Source organism: Mus caroli, unplaced genomic scaffold (genome assembly GCF_978045245.1).
Source record: "Mus caroli unplaced genomic scaffold, Mus_caroli_1 scaffold_13, whole genome shotgun sequence".
NCBI lineage: Eukaryota > Metazoa > Chordata > Mammalia > Rodentia > Muridae > Mus > Mus caroli.
Genome location: NW_028227268.1, coordinates 3,742,009 through 3,760,748, shown reverse-complemented (window position 1 = coordinate 3,760,748; position 18,740 = coordinate 3,742,009). Strand labels below are relative to the sequence as shown.

At 51.7% G+C, this 18,740-nt stretch overlaps 1 protein-coding gene across 1 annotated transcript in view; it reads right to left on the bottom strand.

The window, feature by feature from the left end:
* Positions 1-18,740, bottom strand: part of Usp36 (ubiquitin specific peptidase 36) — a 31,094-nt gene that overhangs the window by 4,365 nt on the left and 7,989 nt on the right. Inside the window, exons 5-16 of the mRNA XM_021177341.2 lie at positions 16,112-16,222; positions 15,503-15,605; positions 13,626-13,693; positions 13,116-13,186; positions 12,531-12,613; positions 11,246-11,357; positions 9,570-9,710; positions 9,056-9,156; positions 8,236-8,374; positions 4,612-5,280; positions 3,813-3,943; positions 641-1,183 (exon numbers count right to left, since the gene is read on the bottom strand). Coding sequence (XP_021033000.1) covers positions 641-1,183; positions 3,813-3,943; positions 4,612-5,280; positions 8,236-8,374; positions 9,056-9,156; positions 9,570-9,710; positions 11,246-11,357; positions 12,531-12,613; positions 13,116-13,186; positions 13,626-13,693; positions 15,503-15,605; positions 16,112-16,222 — 2,272 coding nt within the window. The remainder of the gene's footprint in view (positions 1-640; positions 1,184-3,812; positions 3,944-4,611; positions 5,281-8,235; positions 8,375-9,055; positions 9,157-9,569; positions 9,711-11,245; positions 11,358-12,530; positions 12,614-13,115; positions 13,187-13,625; positions 13,694-15,502; positions 15,606-16,111; positions 16,223-18,740) is intronic.

The window sequence follows — 18,740 nt, the reverse complement described above, 5'->3', positions numbered from 1 at the left end:
TGCAAACACGCAAACAAACACACACACACACACACACACACAAATATAACTCTTAAAAAGGTTGTTGAGATGGCTCAGTGGGTAAATGTGTTTGCCATCAAGGCAGACAACTTGAATCTGATCCCCAGAACCTGCATGGCGGAAGAAGAAAACTAACATCTACAAGTTGTCTTCTGATCTGCACATGCATGGCAGCAATAAATGAAACAAAAGAAAAAAAAAAGTGGTAACTATTTAGAATAAAACCACGGTGGGGCTGGAGACGTGGCTCAATGGCTCAATGGTGAAGAGCACTGGCTGCTCTTCGGAGGACTCAGGTTCAGTCTCCAGGACTGACATGGCTGCACACCACTACCTGTACCTCCAGTTCCAGAGGATCTGACACCTCACACCAGTGTACGTAAGACAGACAACCAGCCAGCGCTCTACCCCAGCGTCCCCGGGAGAACTGCCTACAGTGCTGTGTGCTGGCGACGGGCTGTGCTGTATGAGGGTTGTTGTCCAGAGTGACACACTTACACATCATGTGGTCCTCTTGCTCTATCCAGAGCTGGTACACTGCACACACAGGATGCTGCCGCAACCTTGTTAACCCACACCTCTTGGGAAGGCCTCGGGTACATCCCAGCCACGCCCTTACCTGTGCTGAATTAGGTCCTGCGACGGGGTGGCTTCCTGGCTGAGTCCTTCTGATCTTTTCCTCTTCCTCCTTTTCCTGCTGCTCACATGGTAACTGTCCAGAATGTGACTCACTTGATGGCCATTTACCTGGGGCTGCGTACCCTCTTCCTTCTGGCCCCCGGAACTCCAAGACTGGTCCTGACATTGGCCTTCCTGCTTGGGAGCTGTGGCACCCTCACCCTCCGAGCACCTCTTCTTTCTCTTCCTGCGTGTTGCTGCAGGTGCTCCCCTGAGGCACTGTGGGAGGAGCGTGTCGATGCCCAGTCTCTGGGGATCTCCATTAGGGGTCTTTTTCCTCTTTTTGGAGGGGCTGTGTAGGGCCTCGCTGGCCTCTGGCAGTTGGTGTAAGTGGGACGTGAAGTGTCCATTGACCTGAGGCAGGGGTGTCCAGGCAGAGGGGCGGCAGCTCTGTGGCTCTGATGTCCCTAAGGGCTTGGCACTACTACTGGACAGAGATGCAGAGTGGGGGTGGGTGGACGGTCGGGGGGCAGGTGCAGCAGTCCTGTAGACGGTGGACAGAGAGTCACTCAGGAGATCTGCCCACATGCCACCCCTCTCTCCTGACCCCACCCAGCCGCCTTCACACCTAAGAGTTTGGTGCAGATGTGGGGTTTGAGACAAGGTTTGTGCAGCCCTGGCTGTCTTAGAACTAGCTCCGTAAACCAGGCTGGCCTCGAACTCACAGAGACATCAGCCTGCCTCTGCCTCCAGAGTGCTGGGATGAAAGGTGAATTCCAGTATGCCAGACACACTCTCGAATTTTAAAAGGTTACTTTGTCTCTCTAATTCTTAGACAGACAGACACACACACACACATACACACACTCCATGTTTTTTTAAGCCAGGCTAAGGAAATAAATCTACCTAAAATCAAAGTTAATAAAAACAATACATCCCAGTTTCTTGTTACAAAGCATTTTTTTAAAAGTGGTGCTGAAAATGAAACCAAACACCTCGGCCATGCCAAGTAAGCACTGTCACGGGGCACCTCAAGCACGCTAAGGACTCATGGCCTTTACTACTAAATGAGCTGAAGTCTGACCCACAGGGCAGCTTATCTTACAACAGACAAACACTATAAAACACGTGTCTAACGCGAACCAAGCTCAGCCAGCATAAGAATGCACGTGGTGGCACGTGGCAGCACATGGAGGCACACACTTCCAATCCCAGAGCCGGGAACAGGTGTGAGGAGCAGAAGGTCAAGGTTATCCTCCAACACACGGCAAATATGAGTCCCCCCGGGCCACAGTGAACCAGACGGGGGCACCCAACAGGAGCATCAAGCTCAGCACTTGGGAGGAAGAACCTGGCAGATCTCTGCGAGTTCCTGGCCAGTCAGGGCGGTAGAGCTGAGACCCTGTCCCAAAAACTACACCAAACCAAAAGCCCTCCTTCAAAACAAGGAGACAGTAACAACAACAACAACAACAACAGAAAAGCAAAACGAAGAGACTAAATCCTAACATTTCAGATTGCCACCTCAAATGTGTTAAGAGGGGAAATGTCACTGAGAAAAAAACCCAACCAACCAAAACAAAGCCAGCAGCATCCTGTGAGATTTATCTTTTACTCTCCAGAAGCTGTAGAGGTTCCCGTGGGGACTGAACACCCCAAGAACAGCAAAACGAGCCAAGCATCATACACAGTGATGTTCCTCTGAACTGGGGGTGCAGAGTGGAAACCCAATTTCACAAAGGCAAATGCCGGAAGAGAAGTAGGGCAGGGGCTGAGCACACAGGGCACATCTGGGCCGTCACCTCAGGCTTGCGAACTCCTGGAGCCTGTCCCTGCCATCATGCCAGCTAGAGTAGACTGGAGTGCAGCCTTCACTAGCGTCACTCTAAGTGTCTGCCAGAGCTTAACAACTGTTTACACTAGCCGGGGCAGTGGTGAGCACCTTTAATCCCAGGACTCCAGTGGATCTCTCTGAGTTTAAGAGGCCAGCCTGGTCTACTCATCCAGTTCTAGGAAAGCCAGGGCTGTTATATAGAAAAAGCCTGTCTCCACCCCTGCCACCCAACACACACAAAACCCTAACGGAGACACACATTTACACTTGGCCTGGAAAGACGGCTCAGCAGTTAAGAGCAGTTGCTGCTCTTGCTGAAAACAGCAACCATCCAGTGGGTCACATCCTGTCTCTCCAGCTCCCTCTTCTGACCTTTGTGGGCACTAGGCACACACGTGGTGCACGGAATACTTGCAGGTAAAATAGTCATACACACAGATCTAAATCCTAATGAAAACAGACAAAAACTGCGCCAAGTGTGGTGGTGCACAGCTTGAACCTCAGCGCTCAGGAGGCAGGCGGAGCATCTCCAAACCACACTGTTCTATACGGTAAGACTGTCTCAAATGAATAAAACTTGACAGAAAAATGAACAACTCCCCCTAATGATCCAACATTTGGGGACCTTAACACTTAAGGACACCCCACAAATGTTATGCTAGAGACAGGACGCATGCATGTTCATGGCGGGGATAGTGGCAGCCATGGATATCACGTCACAACCTTCTAGGACCGGCTGACTCAGAGAGAAGAGGAGGAACCCACAGCACCGCAGAGCCTCACTTGTGCCCTCTCTTAGTTCCTGTGTCCCAGCTGCTGTGGTGCTTGGGCCCCGGGAACCCGGGTGACTGAGTGTCAGAGTCCTCACATCTTGTCACTCAGCACTCCTAAGGGATGCAGGCACCATGGAGTCCGGCGCCTTACTGGGTCAGATCACCCGTGGATGAGATTAAAGGCCCTGGACGATGGTATAGCACTCGAGAACCCAGTCCTCCTTCTTTAGGCCTGGCACGCAGCCAGCAGCCAAGAGATGAGGGATGATGCTGAATGGAAAGATGTCCCTGCAGGGCTCCTAGGATCCCGGGGGGTCCGAGGGCCTGAGGGGTCAAAGGCCAGGACAGTGCAGTGCTACAGGTTTCAATGTTCCTGGGGCAGACAGGCAGGCAGGCGAGAGGCCGAGACTCTGAAGGCCGACAACTCTGCCTCACTGCAGCTCTTTTTCCAGACAGGGACGGACAGGAGAGGCCTCTGTCCTCGACGACCCAGGGCTCCTCAGCAGCCAGGTGCACAGAAGCACAGGAGGGAAGGAGTCGCACCCAGGGCCTGCCCCCAAGCTCACCTGGTCTTACTGACAGGCCCAGTGGAGGCAACGACGGGGTGGGTGGCTTTCATGGGGGAGGTGAGGTCGCAGAATGCTGAGGGGGAAGGTGAACCGATGTCATTGCCGGTCGCCCTCCGCAGGGTGCTGGCCTGCAGTTATTGACATAAATAAAAACTTGGTGGTCTAAAAAAAGGTGTCCGTGAGTGAAGAGGGAAAATAAAATGGAAAATAAAGTAAAATGAGCCCAAAAAGATGAAGGGACAGAAGAAAAAAAAAAAAAGGGATGGGGGATGGGGGTGGGGTTGGTGGAGAGGGGACAGCAGAAGAAGAACCAGAGAGTGTTGTTGGTTAGAAATAAAAAGGAAAAGGAAAGGACATTTCAACAAGCATCCCGCCACAAGCCCACACACTGCTCACGCCCGCACGAGCTGAGGGGTGGGCGGCTCCTCCTCAGCCTCCCTACCTCCCCCCCCCCCCCCCCCCCCCCCCCCCCCGGCTAGGGCAGCTGTCCTTCCCACTCTGAGAGCCCTGTGGCCCACAGCTCTTCCTGTGGCTCAGCTAGGAGACTCCATCATAGAAAACTGGTCAGTCCTCTCAGACACGACTACCAACAATCTGAGGTACTGAATAGCTGGGATCCCCTCAAAACACTCTTCCCCTTAAACAGTCCTTTCTCGGCTTGCAAACTGCAGGGAAGACCAGCAGGAACGCTGGTGCCAAGGTCTGAAGTTACAGTCCTCTGTGATTCCCTATCCTATCCTATCCTCACATCTCCAGCCCCAGGGCGCTTTCAGAGAGGAGACCCCCACACACCCACCTTCTTGGCTGACAGGGCCAGTTTTTTGGCTGGTGGAGGAGACATGAGGCTTGTGGGCTCAGTTGTGGTGCTGCTCAGGGCCAGGGACTTCAGCTTCACCATCTTAGCATCTACTCCATTCAACAGCGCTTTGGGATGGCCAGCGGTGGGACAGTTTGTTCCCTGAGAATCACAGGCATGTGCAGCTCTGCTCTCTGTGGTCTGTGGGGCCTTGGCAGCATCACTGCTGGCAGAGTGCTCGGGGCTGGAGCTGCTCGAATCCCCCTTCTCCAGGTCCACACCACTGCCTTCGCCCTTCAGCCTGTGCCCATTAGTAATGGCTCTGGCCAGGAGCTTCGGGGAGGTAGAGAAGATGGTGTCTCTGCTTGCCCAGGAGCCGGGCCGCTGGCTCCGGGACTCGCTGGTCCCAGGAGAGCCCTGAGAAGTGGTTGGAGATGTGGTGAGAGACTGCGGTGGGGCTGACTTCTTCACCTTCTTTCCGGGCTCATCCAGAATGGTGGGCATATGTGTGGGCGTGGGTGTGAGTCTTGGGGATGGGGACCCGGCAGGTGTCTTGGCAGGAGCGTATCCGTTCTGTAACTTCAGACCAGGAAGGGAGCCATTTCTGGACACAGGTACGCCAACCTCCTCAGGGGCTGAGAGCTTTCTCATCATTACAGAGTCTTGTCGCTAAAAGGAGCAAGGTAGGAAGCCATCAGAGCCCAGAGGAGCACTGTCCAGGGAACATGGCTAAGCCAAAGCAGGCTTCCCCACCCCCTCCAGGGCAACTTCTGGGAACAAATTGGCTTCTGGCTAATGGTAAAGACTTTTGGTGCTTCAAGACTTGAAGGGGCTGGAAGGATGGCTCAGAGGTTAAGAGCACTGACTGCTCTTCCAGAGGTCCTGAGTTCAATTCCCAGCAACCACATGGTGGCTCACAACCATCTGTAATGGGATCTGATACCCTCTTCTGGTGTGTCTGAAGACAGCTACAGTGTACTCATATACATTAAATAAATAAATCTTAAAAAAAAAAACTTGTATAAAAAACAGGCTGCAGTTTATGACTGTCCATAACTATGAAAATGACAGGGTTTGACAAGATTTGAGAGGATGCAGAGGGAGAAAGAGAAGCCCCATCATGCAAACTGTCCTTCACTAGGTCACACACGAAATACCCAGTGTCGTCACCCTGCCACAGCTAAACCCTCCACACAGGAAGGAGATAGATGCCTTTAAAGCCTTTAGTGTCTCACTGGCAGCTACACATCTCTTGATTGTTTACATAAGCTTGCATTATTATTCCCCATGCCTTAATTAAAAACAATCAACTAAACAAACTTAAACTTTTTTCTAAGCTTATATATCTGCCAAAAAAAAAAAAAAAGTAAATAAAATGATATAGAAGTCAAAGGAGCAAGTTTTGGAGGCTGGAGAGATGGCTCAGTGGTTAAGAGAACTATGGCTGCTCTTCCTGAGGACTGGAGTTCAATTCCAAGCAGACATGAGTGGCTCACAACCATCTGTAACCCCAGTACCAAAGAATGCAGCCCCCTCTTCCGGCCTCTGTGGGCACTGCATGTACATGGTATACAGACATATAATCGGGTAAAACACCCATACACATAAAATAAAAATAAATCTTTAAAAACCAAGGCCACATGCAAAGAATCCACTGTCTGTAAACCTTTCGTGATGGCTGCCTCAGTTACCTCAGTCCTTGTGGCTCACACAATGACTCATACACAGTCAGTACTTTAAAATGTTGTTGTTGTTATTGTTGTTGATCAATTTAAAATAAAAAAGATGGCAGTCTTTTCTCAGCAGCTATGTTAACAATTCCAGAAAATGTATTCCTGGGCTGTGGATGACCTCGTGAACTCCAACTCATGTGGGCAAACTGAACTTCTTCTTTCCTGGCAATGCCTGTGTATCTCCAGACACTGCTGTGGTAGAGTCCTGTGTCCAGGCACTCATCAAGTCCTACCCTCCACGGCAATCACCCAGTGCGTTCTGTTTGCTACAAACACGAGCTTCCTTGTATCTGCTACAGTTCTTCTGGAGAGTGGCAGAGTGGAGGGGGGGGGGGGGGAGAGCACCAAGTTGAGACCTAGGGCCTCACAGGCTAAGCATACACTGACCACTGAACTACCTACCGCTCCCAGTCCCCTTCTGCAAACATTTTTACAAATTTTACTCTGTAGCCCTGGTTGTCCTGGAACTCACTTTATAGACCAGGTTGGTCTCAAAACTCACAGAGATCTGTATCCCTCTGCCTCCCGAGTCCTGGGATTAAAGGTATAGTGATTTTTTTTACAAAACTTTACTTTAGCTAATCGACACTTTTCCTACCTATTGGAAAGTGTATGAAGTCTTATTTCATACTTTTAATGACTTCTACTTTCTTCTGAGTTTTAGAATGGCTAACATTTTTTTTTTAAGATTTATTTTATATATGTGAATACATTATTGCTGTCTTCAGACACACCAGAAGAGAGCATAAGATCCCATTATAGATGGCTGTGAGCCACCATGTGGTTGCTAAGGATTGAACTCAGGACCTCTAGAAGAGCAGTCAGTGCTCTTAACCGCTGAGCCATCTCTCCAGCCCCCTGGCTTACTTTTACAGACTGTTTCCTGACAGGAACACATCTCTCGTTCTGCAAAATCTGGTCATCTATTGAAGATCACATATACCAGGGACTCAAAGTGAAGTGACACTGGGCAGCTCACATCTGTAACCAGAACCCAGCAAGCTGAGGCAAAGGCTCACTTCCAGTTCAAACCCACCCAGCCTGGGCTACACAGTGCTTGTTCTCTTCCAAGTAGGCAGTATAGGAAGCTGTGTGTTGAACAAAGCCTGCCAGTGAAGCCGTCCTGCTCTCCTGCTGTGGCTTTTCCATGGCCTCTGGGTGCCCAGGTCTGCCTCCTAACATCAAGGGCACCTCTGCAAGTGAGGCTGACAGCTTCCCAAAGAGCTGCAATGACTTCCAACTTTGGGTTAAATCACCTGGGTTAAAACCCAAAAGTCTAAGCCAGGCACGTCTTTAATCTCAGCACTCAGGAGGCAGAGGCAGGGGGATCTCCGAGTTCGAGACTAGCCTGGTTTACAGAGTGAGTTTCAGGACAGTCAGGGCCATACAGAGAAACCTTGTCTCGAAAAACAAACAAACAAACAAACAAACAAAAAATCCAAAAGTCCATAGACGACTAAGCTTTATTGCTATGTATGTGTGTGGGTATATGTTTGCATGTATATAAACATACGTGTTTCTATTCTGAATTATTTGCAAAATGCAGACATCATAGAGGCCTTTTTACCCACAGGTATGTCTATATCTAGCACCAGAGAACTGCAAAGAAACAAAAGGTCAGGACAGCAGCTTGAGGAGAAGGCACAGTGGGATGTTTCCCCGGAAGTCTGTGTTCAGAAGCTGACAAACCTGCCCAGCTCTGTGCTCTGAGCACCCACAGCCTCACTCTCCCTTCCCAAGGCAGCTGGGAAGAATGTGGTTGGTACAGTGCCACAGCCTACATGTTCCTCTCACATTGCAAGAACCCACAGAGGAGATGCCCTGGAACTCTGAAATACTCAAAGCAGGAGGCAGAAGGGTGGCCAGGTCGGCTCTTCCACTTACACAGTACCTTTGCCATCAGCGGGGAGGGAACAACCCCATTGCCAGGGCTCTTCTTGGGGTGCTCTGGAACAACTTTGGGACGGCTAGGGAGAGTGGCGCCCACTCTGGAGACAGGGCCCTCAGGACTTTTCTTAGAGCCTGGAATCCTAGAGAGGAAAGACAGGAGGAGTCAGAGATTTTCTCCACTCAGGCTCAGAGACACTGGAAGGCAGGGTTGCACCAGGGCGAGCGAGCAGGGAAAGAAGAGCGTCCGAGGCCCCAGGGCCCTGACTGGCTTCTCAGAACCCCCATCTTGACCCTCTGCATCCTAAGACCCTGAGAGAAGCACCGGAAGCCTGCAGTGAGGGCCCTGAGTCCTCCAGGGCTCGCCCTCAAGGAGCAGCAAGCCAAAGAGTCCCAAAACCCATCACCCAGAATAGGCAAGGTGGCACCAAGTGCCAGGAGTCCCTCAGGGACAGCCAATCTCTGTTGGTGGCTTCTTAAAATCTGTAACGTGCCCATCCACTCAATGTGCAATGGGTCACTTTACCAAAGGTGCCACAGACTACTACATAAATAACAGTCACCCACCCACTGCTGTAAGTAGGCAGAGCCCTCCCCCTCAGCCACCCCCACAACAAGTGGGCTTTCACCCACCCAACAAGAGGGCTCGGCTGAAAGGTCCTTCCCAGAGGACAAACTCCAGATAATTCCCCTCCATGAAATCCCCAGGAGCTCACAGACAGGAAAGGGCTTCAGACAACCTGACGCAGGCAGAACCTGCTTTCTCTAGGGTGTGGGCAATGCTAGGGAGCGCGTAAGCTAGTTCCTCACTCTCAGTTCCTCACCGCAGATAGAAGAGCACGTAGGCCTGCTGGTTCAGAACCACCTTGACATTGCTGGAATGGACCAAGGAGTCGTTCATCTGGTACCACTGTCCATTGCTGGCCTGAGTGTCGGGAGGAAGCAGCAATCAGCAGATGGGCCACGAGCCACCACTGCTTTATTTGTGACAGACAGAGGCTAACTGCATTTTCAGCCGGGCCGAACTCGGGATGTTAAAACCTTTAAAAATTTACATGTGTTTATGTGTTTGTTTACTGGGGTGGGGCTTGTGTAGTGAGGCTGGGTAGTGTGCGGTTTTACCTGCTGAGCCACTCTGTTGGCTCTAGAACCATGGTATAAAAGACATCTCTTTACCCGTTTATGGGAAGGAGAACCAAAACACAAATTCAAAGTACTGCTGTCTCCCAGAAGACAACAAAAAGAGGTGCAACGGCCTCACTTGATTTCAGGGCTCCCCTGGCCCCAGAAAATGCTCTCTCACTGTGCGGCTGAGCTTAGCAGTAGGTCAACTCTAACCTTCACATAGCAGTAGTAGTGCCCAGCGTGGCAGCTGTAGCCTGAGTGCACCAGGACAGCATAGAGCCCATACATGACAGGATCACCGCTGCTCTGGGACATGTATGGACGGATATTCAGGAACTCTGGATAGCCAACATCCTGTTAGAAAAGAAAAGGCAAGGGACACTTACTCAGGAGAACATGGGCTATCCTCTTTCTGCATCCACAGCCCTCAGCAATGCTTGCGCTGACCAATCTTCACTATGTACCTCAGGATAGACTCCAACTCACTCTATGGCCCAGGATGGTCCCCAGTGCAGAAAGTAGCCCAGGCTGGCTGTGAACTCATCGTAACCCTTTCATTTCATCTTCCGGGTGCTGGCATTACCGTCACGTGTTGCCAGACCCAGCTTTTTCTTTCTACTGACAAAGTTTCATAAGCCAGCATATCCACAACAGGCTCCTGAGTCCGGATCTAACTTTGTTATAATACCGAATTTTCAGGTTCAAACAGAAGAATAGTTCACAGACTGGGGTTCTCTAAACCACAGCTGAGTAGGGCTCACAGGAAGCCTGAGCTCCCGAGGACATGGGCACAGCCCCCCACCCCCCCACCGCCACACCCCAACTGTGTACATAGTCAGGCTCAGGAGGACACAAACAGTCACCTGGAAGCGGGAACCTCAATTAGAGATGACCTCCATTAGACCGCCCTGAGGCCTACCTAACTTCCCTGGATGAGGGCTCTGACTTGCACAAAGAATAAACCCTTCCCCAGAGCTGCTTTTGGTCAGTATTTTAGCACAACCACAGAGCAGCTAGCCAGGACAGATCCCGCTGTGCTAATACTCCATTTAACTCTATTCCACAAAAGCCTTAGCATACAGTCAGACTCCACCCACACACAGTGAATCGGCTGCACACTCAGTACTCATCTATCACACTTAATACTCATTCTCTATTTTCAGTAATTTATTTGTATTTTACGTACATTGGTGATTTACCCCATGTATGTCTGTAGAGGGTGTCACATCCCCAACAACAGGAGCTACAGGCAGGTGTGGGCACTGCCTGTGTGAGCACTGGGAAGATGCCCAGTGAGTCAGAGGCACTTGCTATTGCTCTAGAACTCACAGGGGCTCCTCACATCACCCACAACCCCAGCTTCGGGAGATGATGCCCTCTTGTGGTGTTTGAAGGCACCAGAAATAAGAGGTACGTAACTCACTCACATACACAGACAAGAAAATGAGAGATGGGAGTATACCAGGAATGGTGGCCCACACCTTTAATCCTAGCACTTGGGAGGCAGAGACATGTGGATCTCTGAGTTCAAGGCCAGCCTGGTCTGCAGAGCAAGTTCCAGGACAGCCAGGGCCACATAGAAAAACACTATCTTAAAACAAACAAACAAAGTTTGTCTAAGGGGTTGAAGCTGCTGCTGCTACAGAGGACCCAAGTTCAATTCTCAGCACTCACATAAACTCATGTCTATGACTCCAGTTCTGGAGATAAACACCCTCTCTGGCCTCTGAGGGCAGCAGCTTTACAAATGACACACAGACATGTAAAACTTAAACACTCATACACACAAAATAGAAATGTTTTAAAATAAATAAAGAAATGCAGATTCCCAAGACCTGCCTGTGTGATGATGGACATTCGAGGTGTCTCGACAGGTGGGGTGCACTCACCTTGGTGATCTTCCCCCCACTAAAGTTGGCAAAACGCTTGAGGGAGAGAGTCAGGACGTTGGATGTTCTATGGATGGTGAAGCGCTTGCTGGCTGGAACCTTCTTCTTACACCTACAGGAGAGAATGGAAAGCCACTGGTATGCTCTGCAGTGCCGTGGCCTGCTCCCTTGGTAATGGGAGGCCCGCACCAATGGCACAGGAAACCAAAATCTACATGCACTAAGCTAAAGAAAACTCCTGGAGACAGCAAAGACTAGAGAGGGAAGTCAAAAGCAAATGACTCACTCGGGCAAGAGCCCGCCTGGCAGGTGCAAAGGGCTGACTCTGGACAGCACGGGGAAGAGCACGGTGCCCACGTGGACACAGAAAGTGGAAGCACAGAGCCAGGATGGGGAAGAGAGAGAGAGAGAGAGAGAGAGAGAGAGAGAGAGAGAGAGAGAGAGAGAGAAAAGAAGAAGAAGAAGGAGGAGGAGGAGGAGGAAGAGGAGGGGGAGAAAAAGGAAGAGAGACGAAAAAGCCCAGTGTAGTTGTAGCAGTGAACACCTTTATTCCCAGCACTTAGGAGGCAAAGGCAGGAAGATCTCTGAGTTCAAGGCCTGCCTGGTCTACAGAGTAAGTTCCAGGACAGCCAGGGCTACTTGGTGAGACCCTGTCTCATAACAAACAAAAGCCCAATGCGGTGGTACTTGCCTCAAATCCCTGCCAAGGCTAAACAGCGAGACCCTGTCTCAAGACAAACAAACAAAATATCTGTAATAAAAACAAAAAAACTCCCAAAGACAACTCAGGAGCTCTGCACCAGGAGTGGCCTGGAGGCAGGGCAAGTGTGCTTGGTGCTGCAGCTATCAAGTGAGTTCCATGGCAGCACAGGCCAGGACAAGCGAGCCCTGTAAGGATGGCTGTTGGTGCTCATTAGAAAGATGACCTGAGTCATGGGAGTCAGAAGCTGCTGGCGGGTCTATGCGTCAGACCCTTTGTGTCTCTCTGACTCAGTTTCCACCACAGACAACAAGGAAAACAACACCCTGCTCCTTATGCATAGCCTTCGACAAGGACAGGTGCTCCAGGCCTCACTCAGCCCTAGCTTGCCACGCAGGAAATGTGAGCAGGGGGCATCCCTGAGGGAGGGCCAGGCAGCTATAATGGTGCTTGGGACGGTCACGTCCTTACTCCAAAGGACACTCATTTATAGCACACATATACTCTGGATGGTTACCTCCTTGTAAAGGACACTTACAGCACACATAGACTCTGGATGGTCACATCCTTACAGAGGACACTTACTTAGCACACATATAGGCGTTCTCTCCACTCAGGACATCTGATTTCACAAAAAGTTCCAGAGCGCGCACAATATTTGCAGCTTGCTGAGGAGGACAAAATGGAGCAGAGTGAGCAGCCGAAGAAAAACCCTGACTCAAGAAGTCCCGAGGCTGAGGCAGCAACCGAGAAAACCTGACTTGCTTAAAACCCGGCCTGCTACTGCACCCCATCCCGAGCAGAGGAGCACGGAGCAGACAGTGCCCTTCTCCAGAGGTGACAGGTGACAGCCACGTGAGGCAGGCACTCTCACTGTGACTGCAGCTGGGTTAGCAAAGGCAAGGGCAGGCTGACAGCAAAGGAGACTAATGGGTGCCTGTTCCAAACGCTTTCCCCAGACCTGGAAACTTAGCTTTACTCTATTTAACTGACAGGAATTTGCATAGGAGAACTGCAGACAGATGCAAATGTTGGCCTGTCCGCCTTGTGCAGCATGCAGAGGCTGCAGGAGAGCCAAGCTGCTCTTCCATGTCTATTCTGACTCACACCTTTCCCACTGCTGAGGCCCCCCCCACACCCCCAGGAACACAGATCACTGCTCAAGCGTACCCGGATCTCCAGTGCTATGTCCAAGTAGGGATCGTATGTGTCTGAGACACTCTTGCACACAGAGCACTTCACTGCAACAGAACAGAGGCACAGGGCAGCTGTGACACACGGGGGTACCACCCAGGTCCAGAACTCAGAACCACAGGTCTAGAGCATTTAACTCAGCTCACCCAAAAGGTGACTGACCCACCAACTGGAGACAGAGATACAGGTGATGCCAGGTTCTGTCATCAGGCCTGGTCTGCCTGACTGGCCACTGCCACAGGCCAGTGGGCAAGCCCTCACAGCGTCACACAGGCCTCACCCCGAGGACCACGCAGCTCTAAGGATGGGCCCCATCATCATATACCATGCTTCTCCGGCTCCCTCAGGGGATACTCCGATAGTGGACAAGGGCAGCCAGGCAGAAAGACAAAGCCTGGGAGCCTCAGTCACCACCATGTGGTCAAGTTCTCACAGTCTGGGAATGTGTGCAGATCTGCTTAAGTGGAGAGCACACCTCCTGCTTACCTCGGGACCTGAGGTAGCCTCCAAAGATCTGATGCACCAGGGTAGTAGCCTGTGTCTGCCGATCCAACCTAAAAGGAAGCCACGGCTGTGAAGAGGATGGCCCAGCACAGGACAGCTACTCACACCCAGCATTCCACCCCCAGTCACCACCTAGGAGCTGACAATGGGACAGCCTTCTCCACCTAAGCCCCCAGCAGTGCTCCTGAGCTCCTTACAGAACCTCTACCTGCCTGGGCCCCACCCCCACAACATCTCAGGCAACTACACCGACACACCACAGAATGCCCCAGCATCTCCATCCAGGAGCAAGCACCCAAGGACTCGAGCCTTGACTGGGGAGGCAGGTCTAGCCCCCGTGGCCAATGGCACTGACCCTTTCTCTCCACGCCTTCCACTGGGCATGCAGGTTCAGCACTACTACCTGACAGGCTATCACACCGTGGTGGTTTGAATATGCTTGGCCCAGGGAGTGGCACTATTAGGAGGTGTGACTTTGTCGGAGTTGGAGGAGTGTGTCACTGTGAGACCCTCCTCCTAGCTGCCTGGAGACAGTCTGCTCCTGGCTTTTATTTTTTGAATCAGGCTGTAGACCTCTCAGCTCCTCCAGTGTCACGCCTTCCTTGATGCTACCATGCTTCCCACCATAGTGATCAGAACCTGTAAGTTAGCCCCAGTTAAACGCTGTCCTTTGTAAGAGCTGCCTTGGACCCAGTGTCTGTTCACAGCAGTGAAACCCTAACTTAGACAGACAAGAAGGTACAGGTCACCTGGGCCTCAGATGGAGGAGGGCCACCCTGCCCTCTTCCCTGACCCCACTAACAAGGCACCTGGGCAGTGCTGCCTACCTACTTTCTTGCCTCCTGCTGAGCAGTACCTGCTGAGCACTCTATGTGACTGACTCCACCCCACTCACCCTCTGGGACTAGTTATGATAGCACTGGTGTTCACTAGGAGACCTACAGCAATGGAATGATACAGCCAGCTCCCAGCTGCTTCAAGGCCCCTGAGTGGTACTAATGTGGAGACCTCCCATGGCCATCTCCAGTGGCCGCCATCACACAGCGGACCCTGTGCTGCACTGTTCACCGCCCTCTGAACGGATGATGGTACTGGGGCTTACCACCAAGAGACGCAATTTTGTTGTGCGATGATAGGCAATAAAGATAAAATCAGCCACACTATTAATCAGAAGAAAGGACAATTCAGCTCCCAAACCTGCAGGGACACAGCCCTGAATACACGGAAAGCCAGGAGCAGTCAGAGCCCACACAGCTACGCAGAGGCTTGGGCAGCTAGGGTAGACTCCAGAAACACGGGAAGAAGGCAAAGGGACAGACAGACAGGCATGTTGACACTAGGTGTGGGAGGGAAAAGGGAACATTTAGGATACCTCCCCAAACCTAAAACCTCAGGCAGTCACATGTAGCCCTCCAGAAACAGCCATCTGTGCAAGGAGCCCGAGGCCAGCTAAGGCCACACAGCAAAAAACAACAGGAGAAAACAACGCAGCATCAAACAGAAGACGTCAATTATGACATCTCACACATCAAACAGAAGATGTCCAGTTATAACCTCTCATACGCTGTTCCCCAGGAGTATGAGCCCCGACCTGCCTTCTCTATTTCAAAGTAACGAGACTAGACGATTTAGAGACTAGACGAGTTCACAGCCACAGACAGCCTGCTCCTCAGCCTGGCATCTGGTCACAGCTAAGTGGCCCACACTACAGGGCACCAGGAGTCAGGTGCCTGGGAGTCAACACCACCTCCTCCTCAGAGGACAGCCTAGAGGGAAGCCCCCTGTGTTGACAAGAACGTCATGCTGCCCAACACAAAGGTGTCCTCAGCCGAGGACATGTGGGGAGGTGAGGCACGTACTTAGCGTAGCCATTCAAGCAGGCCTTCTGCATCGCATCAATGGTGTACCGCAGGAATTCGTGTGCATCCTCTTGGTTCCCGAACCGGAAGTGCCGGGCAATCTCTGCAGGCAGAAAGGGACGCAGGAGGGGGTTGACTGTGGGAGGTGACTTTGGGAAGCCACTTCTCCAAGAGCCAACACATCATGCCACAGTGCTACAGCTTATGCCGAGCCCACAACCTTTCTGCCGACTGACTGGAAGGCAGAGCATCCTCATAGTACACAGCAGCTGGCTGCTCTGATGCCCTTCACCACACGCACCCCCACCTGCCCCTCCAGCCCGCCCAGCTCTCATGCTCACCCGCCCCGCCTCCATTTCAAGCACGGCCCTCCACCTGGCTAAGACCTAGCTATTCCTCCACGTGGTGCCAGCAGAGGGCCTCCCTTCAGTAACACCGAGCCAGCGTGTCTACACTGACTCCCATGCCTTGGGTCAGCACTGCTGTATGGGACCTTCCACACATGAGGAGTCCTGAGCCTTCCTTCCTTCATGGCTTTTTTTTTTGTCCTCTTTCCTCCAATCACAGAGCTAGCCCGTGGCAGACACTCGCCCAACACTCCATTCTTACTTTTCAGGTCTCTGATGAAGGAGACAGGCTTGATAGCATTGCCGCTGTTGGCAAAGGCCTGGACCATGTGGTTCTGCATGAGACACAGCATGCAGAAGCTTCCTTGGTGACCTATAGTGGGTAAGAAGCGACTTCAGGGCAAGTGATTTCCAGAGAATTCACAGTGACACCCCCTGACCCCCAGTGCAGGGAAGATTTTCTAGAGCCCTTCCTTTCAACCTGGCTCCTAGACAGAGTTAAGTGGCCCAGGCTACAGGGGACCAGGAGTCAGGTGCCTGGGTGTCACACACAGACCATGTGTGACAGCTTAGAGAGGTTCAACAGAAGCTACTGACTAGCAAGCCATGAGCCAGGTGGCCTGCCTCCTGTTTTGTATGAATGGACTGGTTTCTCAATAGATGTTACACTAGAATGAGGTACATTCCTGCCTTTAAAATTGTGGCTATTTTAAATGCAGAGATGTAGAAAGACAACCCCCACCCTGCTCTACCAGGCTGGCTTTGGGCAATCTGTTAAGTGACATACTGGTATTACAGTCATACATCCCACAATCCTTCACGTGGGACAGTGAATTGGGCATGACTGGTCCCATCTGAATACTCACTGTAACACACAAACAGTGTCATCACAGCCGGGGATTAGCAGGCTCACCAAGGCACGCTGGCTACATCACACACTTGCAATTTGCTTTCCTAATGTCCACACTGCCCACACAGCTCTTTCCCTAGCCCTACAGCTGGGCGGACAGGTCTGCTTATAGTACCCACCCTAACACACTCCACCCTTTCACTCCTACCACTGCAACGAGCAACCCTGTTTCCTGTCTCCTGTGCACTAAGGGATGCACATAGAAGAAATTCCTGGACCAGAGGAATCTGTTAACTCTGTGTTAAAACACGACTCTGAGCCCTGGTTACCCGGCACAGGCTAGCTGCCAGGTGCCTTTGATCCCTAAGAAGACAGACCCTGGATATGAAGTTTCCAGCCAATGCAGTCACATAGAGTCCAACCCCACCCGATGACTTCTCCCCTCCATGGCTGAGAGCAGTGTGTTAACACTCCAGAAACACTGGCTGCTCCCGGATGGGCAGGGGATGCTCACAGGACATGCAGGAGACACAGACCATAGCTGTCACTCCACAACTGCCAACACACACTGCAGATAACATTATTTAACTAAATCAATCCACAAAGTTGACAAATGGCTCAAAAAGATTGCCGTGGAGGCTGGGTGATGGTGGCCACACCTTTAATCCCAGCTCTTAGGAGGCAGAGGCAGGCGGATCTCTGAGTTCCAGAACAGCCAGGGCTAAACAGAGAACCTCCTGCCCCCCCCCAAAAGACAAGACCCCCATGGAACAATAAAAACTGGAATTGGGCTCTACAGGGAAAGAATGTACAGCAGAAGAGCTGAGCCCACTCCTGGGCTTGGGAGAGCAGAGCCACTCCTGGGCTTGGGTAGGGGGTCTTATGACCATGAGGGCAAGCCGATAGCTTGACAACTCTTACAGTACCTCCCACCTTTCTCAATTATGGCTATTGTCAGCAGCTAGGGATTGAAGCCTAGGCCCGCACATTTGCTGGACAGGGAGGGATGCTATGCTAGCTACGTTCACTCTTCTAAGAACAGAATAGTCCTGAACTTGTCATACACCCCAGGCTTTCTGCTAACATTGCTCCTGTCTCCCATCCACTTGCCTCTGGATCCAGCCTGATCTCCTGATTCCTAAGAGTTAAACCACCTCCTTTCCACCCTGTGACTGTCACTTTCCTCCTTAAAGTGCCACTATCTGTGGGCTGAGGTGATGCTCAGAGGGTAGGCCTGACTCCAAATCCCCAACACTCAGCTCGTTCTATCGTCCGTGCCTGCGAGCCCAGCATTGAGGGTCGGCAGAGACAGGCAGACTGACCCTGAGAGCTTGCTACCCAGTCTTCCTATCCAGTGAGATTGCCTTGCCTCAAAACAGAAGGTGGAGAGTGACAGACCTTCAGTGTACATCTCTTCCTCTGCTCATGCGTGTGAGCACACAGACGGCCTTTGTGTGTTTTCTCTGGGACTTTCTTGTCCTCTGGACATTATGTTAATAAGATTCACTCAGAAGCTGACCTACACATATGTGTACTGTTTGATTTTTTGAAGATTTACTTACATTTATGTGTAACGGGTATCTGACCTACACATATATTTGTGCACCATGGGTGTCCGCCTGCTGCCCTGGGATGTAGGGGAGGACTATCAGGTCCCTGGAGCTGCGGATGGCTGTGAGCCTCTACCCTCGGATGTCAAAGGAGGGTGTCAGGTCCCTGAACCTGGAGCTGTGGATAGCTGTGAGCCTCTACCCTCGGGATGTCAAAGGAGGGTGTCAGGTCCCTGAACCTGGAGCTGCAGATGGCTGTGAGCCTCTACCCTCGGATGTCAAAGGAGGGTGTCAGATCCCTGAACCTGGAGCTGCGGATGGCTGTGAGCCTCTACCCTCGGATGTCAAAGGAGGGTGTCAGATCCCTGAACCTGGAGCTGTGGATGGCTGTGAGCCTCTACCCTCGGGATGTCAAAGGAGGGTGTCAGGTCCCTGAACCTGGAGCTGTGGATGGCTGTGAGCCTCTACCCTCGGGATGTCAAAGGAGGGTG